A 13489-nucleotide genomic window follows, 5' to 3' on the forward strand; every position below is an offset into this window, starting at 1 on the left:
TTGACACAGATTCTGTGATGAAAATTTGTTCAAAATTCTGTGATTTTGGCAACCTGGCCTGGAACACTGTGCAATGTGGGTATTTAGCATCGTTTGTTCACGAATGTTAAAAACCCTTAATTCAGGGTAAGATTGAACACTTTTTTCAATATTTTTGATTATTTTTTTTCTGTTAAGGGGAATGTGGCATGTTCCTTACGTGTTAAACCAGTGCCGGACTCATATGAACGTAAAACGTTACGTTAAGGGCGAACAAAAATTAACATCGAAAGATGGACAAAGATGACGCGTAAATAAGGGCTAATTTTTACAGTATCTACTAATAAAATTTTAACTACAAAAAAAGTTAAATTTGACCTCCATTAAGTTCCCTATGCCCTCGCACTATTCCCCTTTTATTTTACCCTTCAAACTTTACCAACTGAGGGTTTCTAGCCTTTTGTCCTAGACCGGCCTACTCTTGGAAAATGTCCCTATTTTTCAAATATCAAAAATTTACCTCAAACTACATCAAAAACTACACCAAAAACTATACATTCACTATGGAAAATAATTGAACTCTCACATAAGTCGACCTATTTGCTTCTAAACGCTTTGATTTCATCAGGAAGGGTGTTTGTTTGCGAGCCTTCAAAAAATTGATATATCAAGATTTTGAAATTGTATTTTTACTCTTATGTGAAATTTCCAAAGACAAACCAAGTTTTTCCCAATTTGAAACTCAACTTAAAGGTTTTTAAACATAGAAAACAGTATTGAGATATTTAACTTTTGACTTAGTTATTGATTATTATGTGAAAAAATTTCATGTTGATTAAAGTTAACCCGGTGATTGATGTTACCCCGTTTTACGGTACCACGAACAATTACAAAGTTAAAACCATGAACTCTCAATCATTTTTTTTCATCAGTAAAGTATGATGATCATATGAGCACCTACAATCAAATAAAAAATAGCAGTTGAATCATGACATCATCATGTTCTTGAGTTATTATTAATTTTTGATAACCGCTCCTAGTTTAATGTCTAATGAATGAATGTTTCCAATATTTTCTGCTGCATTAAAAATTCTGGCTACTACCTATAGGTTGTGACTGAAAACGAAGTGAAATTAAAAAAAAAATGTACCTACATAAATCTAGCCTCAACTAAACAGAATGGTCAGCAACAGGAAAACTGTTACCATATTCCGTTATCTTCTTTAATCATGTCGGATCCCTTATCTCCGATCATGTAAGCAATGGCTACCAAATGCGCGGACGGTGGTCGTGGAATAATCCCGGTATCAACGACCCGTAAATTTTTCATACCATGCACCCGCAACCGGGCATCAACAACCGAGGTCGGATCGGATACAGGACCCATTTTACATGTAGCAACCTAGATGAAAAAGAATTCAGTTAATTAAAAATATATTAATCAAAATCCTGAAAGCCTCTCACATAATGATAAAATGTAGTTGTTACGACCCTTGTGTAGCATCGCCAGTAATCGTCTGTATTGAATACGAAAGATTCACATCCTGGAAGCTTTTTCCGGTACAGTTCGACTCCCATCTCTTGGAATGCTGGTTGAGTGCCGATAGCGATAGCGGTTTTAATGCCGTAAACCAAGGCTTCCAAATCACGCTCATCTTCAAAGTAATTGTAGTTGAAAACGGGATGCGCAAAAGGGTCGGTAGATTTCAGGGTCATCGATCCTTTAGTTCTGGAATGCATCAGCAATGGTACGACCATGAATGCTCGAACATCGTACAGAGGCCGGAAGTATTCATTCATAAGGGTATCATTGATGCGGAAGAAAATTTGGGGTGAAGGAGATGGATCGTCACCGGCTTGAAGCCCCACTTGAATCAATTCAACGTCAGAATATTCGGGATCGGGATAGGGAGAAAATGGAGTTTTCACATATGTCAGAGTATCAGTGTACGGTGTAGTGAATAATCCTCTGCCGACCAGGTAAGCAGCTGCATTTTGCAAACTTATGACAGAATCGACATTGAAGATATCGTCTTTTGGTTTGTTCACCACAAATAGGGGGCCTATTACACCAGGATGCTCGTAGAGGGATTCACCAACAGGAAGTTTTTTGATCATTTTAATTCCAAGCCTTTCAAGATGGTCTTTTGGTCCAACGCCGGACAACATCAACAATTTTGCACTACCGAATGCACCAGCTGATAATATCACTTCTCGTTTTGCTCTCACTCTAAAACGCTCTTTGTTTCTGGCATATTCAACACCATAAGCTGTGTTGGAGCTTTCGTCAATGAGAACTTTCGTAACCCATGCTTTTGTTAGGATGTGAAGGTTTTTACGGTGCCTTATAGGATTCAATAATGCTCTCGCAGCAGACCAACGTACTCCCCTTTTGGTGTTAAACTGGGTAAATGAAGTTCCAAGTTGATTTCCACTGTTGTAATCACTGTAAGGTATACCAAATTGCTGAGCTGCTTCCAACATTGCTGGGCCTATAGAGGTTGATGCTGCTGCATTTTCAACTGCCAAATATCCGCTGGTGCCATGAAATCCGTTACCTTCAAAATCACGTAAGTTTGCATCCTCTGCTTTGATGAAATATGGCAAAACTTCCTTCCAGCTCCATCCAGGATTTCCAGATGCATTCCAAGCGTCAAAATCTCTCCAGTTGCCTCGGCTGTAGATCATACTGTTGATAATTGTTGACCCTCCTAGCCCTCTTCCATGATGAAAGGCACAACGTTGATCAATTAGCCCTAAACAACCTCCAGTCTGTTGACTAGTAAGGTAGCCGAAATTATAAGCCGTTGAGGATTGCGCCAGACCAGTGGCAGGAACATCCTGAGTAATAGGTATTTCAGCTCTTCCGAGTTCAAGCAACAGCACTGTGATATCTGGATTTTTCGATAAACTGTTGGCAAGTGCGCATCCTGCAGGACCAGCGCCTACAACTATGAAATCGTAGGACTTTCTCAACGGAGGGTTTCGATCTCCATAATCCAATCCTAAAAATTCGGAAAAATCTATGTAATCTCCAAGTGACTGATTTCCAGTGGGACCCAATCTATTCAAAAAGTTTGCGATAGCAGGTCCTGTGGCAACAGATTTTTCGAGACATCCGAAATGCAAAATTAGAGCAAAGTAGATATTCCACTTCATTGCTAATGCATCTGATCCGTACAATTATCACTAATGAACTAATTCGATCGGTACCGATAGTTTAGCAATTTAACCACCAATGGTAGGTAACTTGCATGTATCTACTCGCAGCTATCCGATCAGACTGCCGTTATGTTTCCGATCATGACATTGATAGTGACGAGTGCGGCACTATAAACACGATAATGTACTGGACAGAGTATAACGGAGCATTTCTTGTAAACAAAGCGTGCAAATGATTGATTACTAGTTATTGCCTTGAGTGGGTTTATTTTATCGAACAATTAATAAAGTCTGGAAATTTTTCTCAAAGATGGTTTTTCTAAATGGAGTGTTAATAATTTGGTTATTTGATTTCATCATTTCGACACCACTTTATTGAAAACAAGTTCAGCTTTTGAAAATTAAAACTTAAAATGAATGACCATAAAACCGTAGCTAAACTGTTTGTTGTACCAACCTACATATCGCTACGGTTGGTACGAAGTACCTAGCCAATTGATTAAAAAATGGGAAATTTCTGAATTAAAGTTGAATGAAGATTTGCGATTTGAGTATTATCCGAGAACCATGGTTTGGTATTTCAATATTTGTCAGTTACAATATGTGAACAAATTCATGTTCATTCAATGTTCAAATTTTATTCATCGTTTCAATGATTACAATGGCTTGTCTTTATTTTTAAACAAAAAACCCTTAACAAACTACTGAAAATCAAAGAATAAAAATATGATTCTTTGTAAACAAGATGGCTGTTACCATATTCCGTTATCTTCTTTTATCATGTCTGCTCCTTTATCGCCGATCATGTACGCAATTGCCACCAAGTGTGCGGACGGCGGTCGCGGAATTATTCCGGCATCAACGACACGCAAATTTTTCATACCATGCATCCGCAGCCTGGCGTCGACAACCGAAGTTGGATCAGATTCAGGACCCATTTTACATGTTGCTATCTAGTGGAAAACAAATTTATTTATTGTAAGTTTCACACGTTACTGCTTTCAATGTCACTCACATAGTGATAAAATGTAGTTGTTACGACCCTCGTGTAGCATCGCCAGTAATGATCGGTGTTGAATACAAACGCCTCACATCCTGGAAGCTTTTTCTGGTACAGTTCGACCCCCAACTCTTGGAACGGTTGCTGCTTAGTGATTGCTATGGCGGTTTTTATGCCGTAAACCAAGGCTTCCAAGTCACGCTCATCTTCAAAGTAATTGTAATTGAAAACAGGATGGGCAAATGGGTTCTGGGATTTCAGTGTCATTGATCCTTTAGTTCTGGAGTGCATCAGCAATGGAAGAAACATGAATGCCCGGACGTCGTATAAAGCCCTGAAGTAATCGTTCAAAATCGTATCGTTCAAGCGGAAAAAGTTTCGGGGTGAAGGCGATAGATCATCGCCGGCTTGAAGTCCCACTTGTATCAATTCCACGTCTGGATATTCGCGATCTGGGTACGGAGAAAATGGAGTTTTCACAAAGGTCAAAGATTCTGTGTACGGTGAAGTGAATAGTCCTCTCCCCACAAGATAAGCAGCTGAATTTTGCAAATTTATAATGGAATCAATATTGAAGGTATTATCAACGGGTCGGTTTACTACAAAAACAGGACCGATAACACCCGGATGCTCGTAAAGGGACTCCCCAACAGGAAGATTCTTAAACACTTGTATACCAAGACTTTTAAGATGATCTTCTGGTCCTACACCGGATAGCATCAACAGTTTAGCACTACCGAATGCACCAGCTGATAATACCACTTCTCGTTTTGCTCTCACTCTAAAACGCTTTTTGTTTCTAGTATACTCAACACCATAAGCTGTGTTGGAGCTTTCGTCGATGAGAATTTTCGTTACCCACGCTTTTGTTAAGACGTGAAGGTTTTTGCGGTGCCTTATAGGATTCAATAATGCTCTTGCAGCAGACCACCGCAGTCCTCTTTTGGTATTGTACTGGGTGAATGAAGTCCCAAGTTGATTCCCACTATTGTAATCAATGTAAGGTAAGCCGAATTGTTGAGCTGCCTCCACCATAGTTGGAGCCAAAGGAGTACTATCGCCAGAATTTTCCACAGCCAAATATCCGCCGGTGCCATGAAATCCGTTTCCTTCAAAATCACGTATATTCGCGTCCTCTGCCTTGATGAAATATGGTAAAACTTCCTTCCAGCTCCATCCAGGATTTCCAGACGCATTCCAAGCATCGAAATCTCTCCAGTTGCCTCGACTGTAGATCATACTATTGATCAACGTAGATCCTCCCAGTCCTCTTCCATGATGCCAACCACAGCGCTGATCGATTAGTCCTAAACAACCTCCAGTTTGACGATTTGTGACGTAACCGAAGTTATAATCCGTTGAGGATTGCGTCAAAAAAGTGGCAGGAACGTCCTGGGCTAAAGGTATTTCAGATTTCCCGAGCTCAAGCAAAAGCACTGTGATATCTGGGTTTTTCGATAAACTGTTGGCCACTGCGCATCCAGCAGGACCAGCGCCTACAACTATGAAGTCATAGGACTTTCTCAACGGAGGATTTCGATCTCCGTAATCCAATCCTAAGAATTCGGAAAAATCTATGTAATCTCCCAGTGACTGATTTCTAGTCGAACCTAATCGATTCAACAAATTTTCGATAGCGCGTTTTCTACGTTCTGCAGCATTAAACTTGTCTACAATTCCAAAAAGCAAAACTATTGCCAAGAAGATTTTCAAATTCATTGCAATAGCTACTGATACTGACAATTATCGAAAATAAACTAAAACAACCATTCTTGGTGGTTCAGTAATTTATTCATCCATTTATGTTATCGAACTGACTGTGTTTTGATTAGGTATGCCGTCGATAACAACAAATGCACCGGATAAAAACAGCGATAAAGCCATGGGTTTCATACAATGTTGTGAGTACTGCAAACAAACCGTGTAAATGCAACAATTTATTGCGCTGATCGATTCTTTCTTAAATTTTTTCTCACCTGTAATTAACATTTGTCCTTAATCGGTTTAAAATCAGATTATAACTTCTTCACATGCATCTTAACTTACTTTTTATATGAAATATGTCGTTAAGGCTTTTTGTGTGAAATATTTTTTTCAACATGTTAAGAGTAGAAAGCGAACGTTTGGAATAAAAGTTGGGTAACTTCGCTATATTTTGTCAAGGGTTTTTAGATTTGATAAAAGTAGGCCCTATCTTCAACTGTATGACTTTTTTGTTGTTAAGCAGGTTGCTACAATCGGAGATATACCTTTACACCCCCAAAAATAGGAAGAATCAGGCGAAATGAGGCGTTCACAGTCATTTAATCAAAAAGCGGTGTAGGTAGACCCGTAACGATAAACCTCTCAGTGATAGTTGTGATAAGATTCTATAAAGAGTCATGTATGGTCAGATGAGTTGTGATTTTACACTTCGATGGTCATGAGGAAAGCAGTTAAATTTTACAGTATATTTTTCCACAAAGTTTGTTTACATCCAAATCATTTAGTCTAAAAATCATCAATCATCGGCCCTCCAGTGGATTAGCTATTTGTACTATCACATTGTTTATATCACTTCGTATTGCTTGAGAACACAAACGTTTCACTGCCTCGTTTGCCATCATCGATGGTTATCTTCTTTGATCATATCGGCAGCCTTTTCGCCGATCATGTAGGCATAAGCCGAGGTATGGCCGGTCGGAGAGACCGGAATAATGCCGACATCAACTACACGCAGCCGACGCATTCCGTGAACTCGCAACCGATGATCCACGACGGCCGTTGGATCCGTCGATGGTCCCATCTTGCAGGTGCCGACCTGTAAGTGAAGTGATTAATTGAAGGGATCAACTTTAATCAATCAATTCACTCGAAGGTGTATGGATGTTAAAGATAGTAGAACTACTTACAAAGTGATATCCAACGTAGGTAAGCGTCTTAGCGTGGCAGCGCCAATATTCGTCACTGTTGAACTCCAAGTGCTCACAGCCGGGTGGTTTAGTGGTGTACGGTTTGACGCCTAGGTCCTGGAAAGGTTTTTGACTAGTAATGGCAACCGCACCCTTCATGCCATGAACGATCGCCTCCAAGTCGCGTTCATCTTCAAAGTATTGATAATTGAAAACGGGATGGTCGTACGGGTTTTTAGATTTTAAACGGATCGACCCCTTGTTAGTTGAATGCATCAGAAGCGTTAGAAACATGAAGGCTCGTTTGTTGTAGAGTGGAGCAAAGTATTTTTTGTAGGTTTTCTTATGGATACGGAAATATTTCCGTCCCGATTCAGTGCCATCATCGCCTGGATTGGTGAACAGCTGTATCAATTCAATGTCCGGCCACTTGGGATCGGGGTATGGAGCAAACGGAGTTCTGAAGTATACGAAACTTTCTGAAAACGAAGAAGCTAACGGTCCACTTCCTAGCATGTATTTGAGGATGTTTTCTGCTGTAAGCATGGTGTTACTATTTTTGTTCTTGTCTTTTAATTTGGAGGCTGTAAAAACTGGCCCAAGTACAGCTGGGTGATCGTATAAAGTTTCTCCCACTGGTAAGTCATGAATAACATCGATATCATGTTCTTGCAGATGAGCTTTTGGCCCTACTCCTGAAAGCATTAACAGTTTGGCACTTCCAAAAGCACCTGCCGAAAGAATCACTTCACGATTCGCATTCACTTTAGTCATCCGCTTGTTTCTGCTAAACAAAACACCTTCTGCCTCTTTAGATCCTTCTTTGAACAACACTTTAGTTACCCATGCGTTAGTTAGAATGTGCAAATTCTTCCGTTGCTTAATAGGATTAAGAAATGCAGCCCCCGCAGATCTTCGTCTTCCTTTCTCCATTGTGAATTGCGCAAAGGAAGATCCATACTGTTCTTTGCCATTGTAATCAACATATGGCAAACCAATTTTTTCACAACTTTCAACCAGAGCCTCAGCCAAAGGTGACCTATAAACAGCATCTTCAACGGAAAGATACCCATTCTTTCCGTGATATCCGTTGTCGTCGAAATCTTTCACGTTGGCATTTTCAGATTTCAGGAAATAAGGTAACACTTCATCATAACTCCAACCTGGATTTCCGGTAGAGTTCCAGTAGTCAAAATCTCTTCGATTACCTCGCACATACAGCATATTGTTAATGATCGTTGATCCCCCAAGTCCTCTTCCTTGATGCCAAGCACACTTCTGGTCGACCAACCCCAAACAAGCTTGCTTTTGACGTTCCGTTGTGTAGCCGAAATTATAATCGGTTGCAGCCTGTGCAAAGAATATACCCGGAATTTGCTGCAGCATAGGAATTTCCGCTTTACCGATTTCCAACAAAAGAACCGTCACATCAGGATTTTCGCTAAGTCTGTTAGCCACCACAATGCCTGCCGGTCCCGCTCCAACTATCACAAAATCATAGTTTTCTTGCACTTCCGGCTCGCGATCGCCATAGTCCAACCCAAACAAACTACTGAAGTCAAAAAAATTCCCAAGTGTTCGGTTACCATCGTTTTGCCCTTTCACCGGAAGAACACTGAACCACAAAAATACCGCATATATCAACACTTTGATAAGACAGAACATCGTGTTTATTTTTGGTACATCCAAAATAGGAGCAAACTGACACTTTTCCCAGCGAAGCGGAACGGATTAATTGACCCGCGCGCATCTAAGGCGGACTTGACTTGGTTTAGCGAGCATTGATTTTCGGAAACTAACTCGACTTTTGATCACGACAAATCTTATATAACTTGTTCCTCAAGAAATGGTTTTGATAGCGACCGTGAGCTTGAAATTGATTCAGCGTCAGGGTGTCCCCAACTGTCGAACTAAAAATAGTTAAAATGTAAAGAGCTCAAGAGTTTATTCTTGAAAACCGGAAAGCATATCTCTACTACTCTAAAGTATTGTAAAATATCAAAAGACGAACTACACAAACAAAAATTTAGCTCTCGATCCTATGAATTCAGAATAACTACACCCTAGCGTTTTGCGAATAGATTATCGGTCAAGACCTAGTATCGATGAATTTTGGCAAAATTCTAGCAACAAGCATATATTTGCCATAGATGTGTTAGGGTCAGCTCCAAACTTATGCCGTCGTAAATATGTGATCAAACCAGTTCTCACACGTTCGACAATCAATATTGGCAGGAGCAATATGGAATTAAACGGTTAATGATTATGACGTTGAATGCTTAGGCTGTTGGTGTGAAATTTTACATTCAGGTAAGTCGGAGTTGTTTATTCGTTCATTTGATCAGATGCAATGATTAAATGTGGTTTCAAACAAATCTGGTGTCAAAGAACTGAACTAAGTCACAAAGGCATTGGGTCAGTGAACAAGTACCCTCATGTGGAAGCGAAATTTGTATTCAGCAAAGCTTTGACAATTGGTTTGATAAACTTTTATTGCTTCTAGATGGGTTTTTTTTACTGAAATAGGTATGGGAGAGTAGGGAATCATGGGCCCCTTTTTTTCGTTGTTCCATAACTTCTTTATAATAAAAGATAAAATGAAAATAAAAAATGGTATGGTTTTCTACATTTTTAAGGTATCATAAGGTATTTTTTTTTAATTTTCTAAGTTATTTTCCCCTAATTCTGACTGTTCGAAAAAAAGCAATATTTTTTGGATTTTGAAAAATGGTGGGGAATCGAGGGCCACCAAATCCAAATTGACCAAATAACATGCAAAGTTTATGAGTTGACCCAAAACTGTGATTTCCTAATTCATTTCGTTATTTAAAGCAATTTCAGATGATGAAATAAAAAAGAGAACTGTGTATGATCGCATAGATTCCAAAACCTGACTCGCGAAGGTTTTGGCAAAATTTCTTATATAGGATGGACAAAATATTTTTCATAACTCTTCATTTGGCATAAGAAAACTTTACAGATAGGAAAAACGTATTTTAAGTTCTGAATGTGTATAAAAACATAAAAATATAGGTGATTCAAGATGTGTGGTCCACGATTCCCCACAAGCTATGATTTGCAAATTGGTTGCGTTTGTGTGACTTATTGTTGTTTCATCAAAAATTCCTTTTCCACGTGAAAGATCATGACAAAACTAAGATCATAAACGTATGAGCATATTTTTGTTATGAACTTTAGGTTCCCCATCGATGAAATTAGCTGGTGTTTTTTTTAATTATGTAAGAAAATTTTTCTAACTTTTTTTAGCTTGATAAATAAAAGAAGCATATGATGCGTACTTCAGGCAACAACATATAGGAATACATGCTCACGCAAAGAGACGACGATGACAGTTGGTTTGAGATTTTTATGTCAACACATATCTGAGATATTAAAAGTGGCCCACGTTTCCCCATGGCCCACGATACCCCACTCTCCCCTATATGATCTTCATTACGGAAAAGGCTGCACTAAGTGAACAGAGAAAGTGAGAGTTTTAAGCCCCTCGCCCTCTCAATGCACGAAATGCACTATACTATACTATACTATACTATATACTATACTATATACTATACTATACTATACTATACTATATACTATACTATACTATACTATATACTATACTATATACTATACTATACTATACTATACTATACTATACTATACTATACTATACTATACTATACTATACTATACTATACTATACTATACTATACTATACTATACTATACTATACTATACTATACTATACTATACTATACTATACTATACTATACTATACTATACTATACTATACTATACTATACTATACTATACTATACTATACTATACTATACTATACTATACTATACTATACTATACTATACTATACTATACTATACTATACTATACTATACTATACTATACTATACTATACTATACTATACTATACTATACTATACTATACTATACTATACTATACTATACTATACTATACTATACTATACTATACTATACTATACTATATTATACTATACTATACTATACTATACTATACTATACTACACTATACTATACTATACTATACTATACTATACTATACTATACTATACTATACTACACTATACTATACTATACTATACTATACTATACTATACTATACTATACTATACTATACTATACTATACTATACTTGCATTTTGGCAGTTCTCTCTGATGTCCTTGGAGAAATCTGGTTGCTCAACCAGAAGTTATGAAATTGACTCAAAACGGTCGCGACAGTGGGCCAGGAACCAAACTTTTGCGGTCAAAATTGACTGCAGGCCAGAGGCTTCGTTGTAGCTCATCGGTGTCTTCAACAAAGTTACTCGACTATATTTGCGCTATCTATTAATGGATTTTAATTAGTTCTATTTTTATCCGCAAGGTGGCGCCAAAATCTAACTTTTTACAGGTGCAAGATACAGGCATGGTTTTTTCTACAAAGTTGTTTATTATACTTTTAACATCAACTTTGTAGAACATTATTAAGCTCTATGTTGTGAACTTACCTTGCAAAAATAATAATTTAAGAAAACCTTGCAAAAAATGGTTTTTTTCACCTATTTTCGTTTTCAGCTAAACTATACCTCAAATTTCCACAGTATTCGATTGGAAATTCTAGTGGAAAACTTTTTCGGTTCGCAGATTTTTATTGTCAAAATCGCAAAAAATAAGTTAAAATTATATATTTTTAAAATTGCAATAACTTGCTTGCGAGCAGTTTGGCGCACCTGATTTTTCGAGAAGTGACAGTTGTGATTATGATCTAAATGCATGTAAAAAATATCGGTGGGTTCTCGTGGGTTCCTTGCCAAATGATTTAATAAAGTTGGTAAATTTTCAATACAAATTCACACATTTTAAGACCTTTTTCAAAGAAAACATTCGCATTTCTCGTAGAAAAGTCGAATTTTCTCGTTTTATTATTGCTAGGGTCCATTGCGATGCTTAATTAAGCGATTAAGCACATTTGGTCAAATTTATTAAAAAATAAAACAAAATATTTTTTTTTTATAAAATATTTTTTGAAAGTTTTGATTTTTACAAATTTGATTAAAAGTGCGAAAAATGTGCTGAATTATTTATTCAAGCATCGACTCAACAAAAAATAAATTCATCCAATAACTGATCGATGAAAATTCGACTTTTCTACGAGAAATGCGGATGTTTTCTTTGAAAAAGGTCTTAAAATGTGTGAATTTGTATTGAAAATTTACCAACTTTATTAAATCATTTGGCAAGGAACCCGCGAGAACCCACCGATATTTTTTATATGCATTTAGATCATAATCACAACTGTCACTTCTCGAAAAATGAGATGCGCCAAACTGCTCGCAAGCAAGTTATTGCAATTTGAAAAATGTATAATTTTGATTTATTTTTTTGCGATTTTGACAATAAAAATCTGCGAACCGAAAAAGTTTTCCACTAGAATATCTCATTTGAGTCTTTTCCAATCGAATACTGTGGAAATTTGAGGTATAGTTTAGCTGAAAACGAAAATAAGTGAAAATAACCATTTTTTTGCAAGGTTTTCTTAAATTATTATTTTTGCAAGGTAAGTTCACAACATAGAGCTTAATAATGTTCTACAAAGTTGATGTTAAAAGTATAATAAACAACTTTGTAGAAAAAACCATGCCTGTATCTTGCACCTGTAAAAAGTTAGATTTTGGCGCCACCTTGCGGATAAAAATAGAACTAATTAAAATCCATTAATAGATAGCGCAAATATAGTCGAGTAACTTTGTTGAAGACACCGATGAGCTACGACGAAGCCTCTGGCCTGCAGTCAATTTTGACCGCAAAAGTGTGGTTCCTGGCCCACTGTGGGTCGTTAGGGCTCGGATTTTAACAAAAATTTCAAGGCTTAGTTTGTTGTGCGACTACACTATACTGATGGGAATTTTTGGATGACAATTTATTAATGTTTTGATTTTTTAAGGGCAATTGACATAAGATTTGATCCAAGCATTGCTGGCAAATCGATCGAAGTATTGAACGCTGGATGTGACAAAATTAATGAAGCAGGAAATAAGTGGTCACTAATTAACAACTTGTAATTACGGTCTTAAACTAGGCTTCAGAAAATTCTGAGAGAGCTAAATAACACGTTACCATCTGGTGACAGAATTAATTATCTTTGTAACGACTACATATCGACCTACCGCAACAAGCAAAGTTGTTTTGGTAGTGAACAACGAGCGCTAGAAAGATTGCCCAAGGTAACCAAATTTACATTTTTCCGAGGTGCAAGGAATCCCGACTGATTTTGACTAATTTGAAGGCGCTGAATCCAAACAAGAAATAAGTTTTTTTTTCTCTTAGCTCTAGGAAAATAATACAAATAATTTGTATACATTTTTGACAAAACTGACGAATATAACTAATACTTGCAAAATGAACGTTTAAACTCAATGGTCAACTTTCCTGAAGA

At 37.3% G+C, this 13489-nt stretch overlaps 3 protein-coding genes across 3 annotated transcripts; all 3 read right to left on the reverse strand.

Moving 5' to 3' along the window:
* Window positions 1–781: 781 nt before the first annotated feature.
* On the reverse strand, window positions 782–3138 carry LOC129743492 (glucose dehydrogenase [FAD, quinone]-like). Its single transcript, XM_055735524.1, has 2 exons — window positions 1444–3138; window positions 782–1381 (listed from the first exon to the last, which is right to left on the reverse strand). Exons 1-2 carry the CDS (start codon window positions 3136–3138, stop codon window positions 1181–1183), a joined length of 1896 nt encoding a protein of 631 aa, XP_055591499.1. The 3' UTR covers window positions 782–1180.
* A 755-nt stretch (window positions 3139–3893) lies between these two features.
* On the reverse strand, window positions 3894–5860 carry LOC129743493 (glucose dehydrogenase [FAD, quinone]-like). Its single transcript, XM_055735525.1, has 2 exons — window positions 4157–5860; window positions 3894–4094 (listed from the first exon to the last, which is right to left on the reverse strand). Exons 1-2 carry the CDS (start codon window positions 5858–5860, stop codon window positions 3894–3896), a joined length of 1905 nt encoding a protein of 634 aa, XP_055591500.1.
* An 883-nt stretch (window positions 5861–6743) lies between these two features.
* Window positions 6744–8697, reverse strand: LOC129743494 (glucose dehydrogenase [FAD, quinone]-like). The gene is made up of 2 exons (XM_055735526.1): window positions 7033–8697; window positions 6744–6941 (listed from the first exon to the last, which is right to left on the reverse strand). Exons 1-2 carry the CDS (start codon window positions 8695–8697, stop codon window positions 6744–6746), a joined length of 1863 nt encoding a protein of 620 aa, XP_055591501.1.
* Window positions 8698–13489: the final 4792 nt, after the last annotated feature.

Source organism: Uranotaenia lowii, chromosome 2 (assembly GCF_029784155.1).
Source record: "Uranotaenia lowii strain MFRU-FL chromosome 2, ASM2978415v1, whole genome shotgun sequence".
Lineage (NCBI taxonomy): Eukaryota > Metazoa > Arthropoda > Insecta > Diptera > Culicidae > Uranotaenia > Uranotaenia lowii.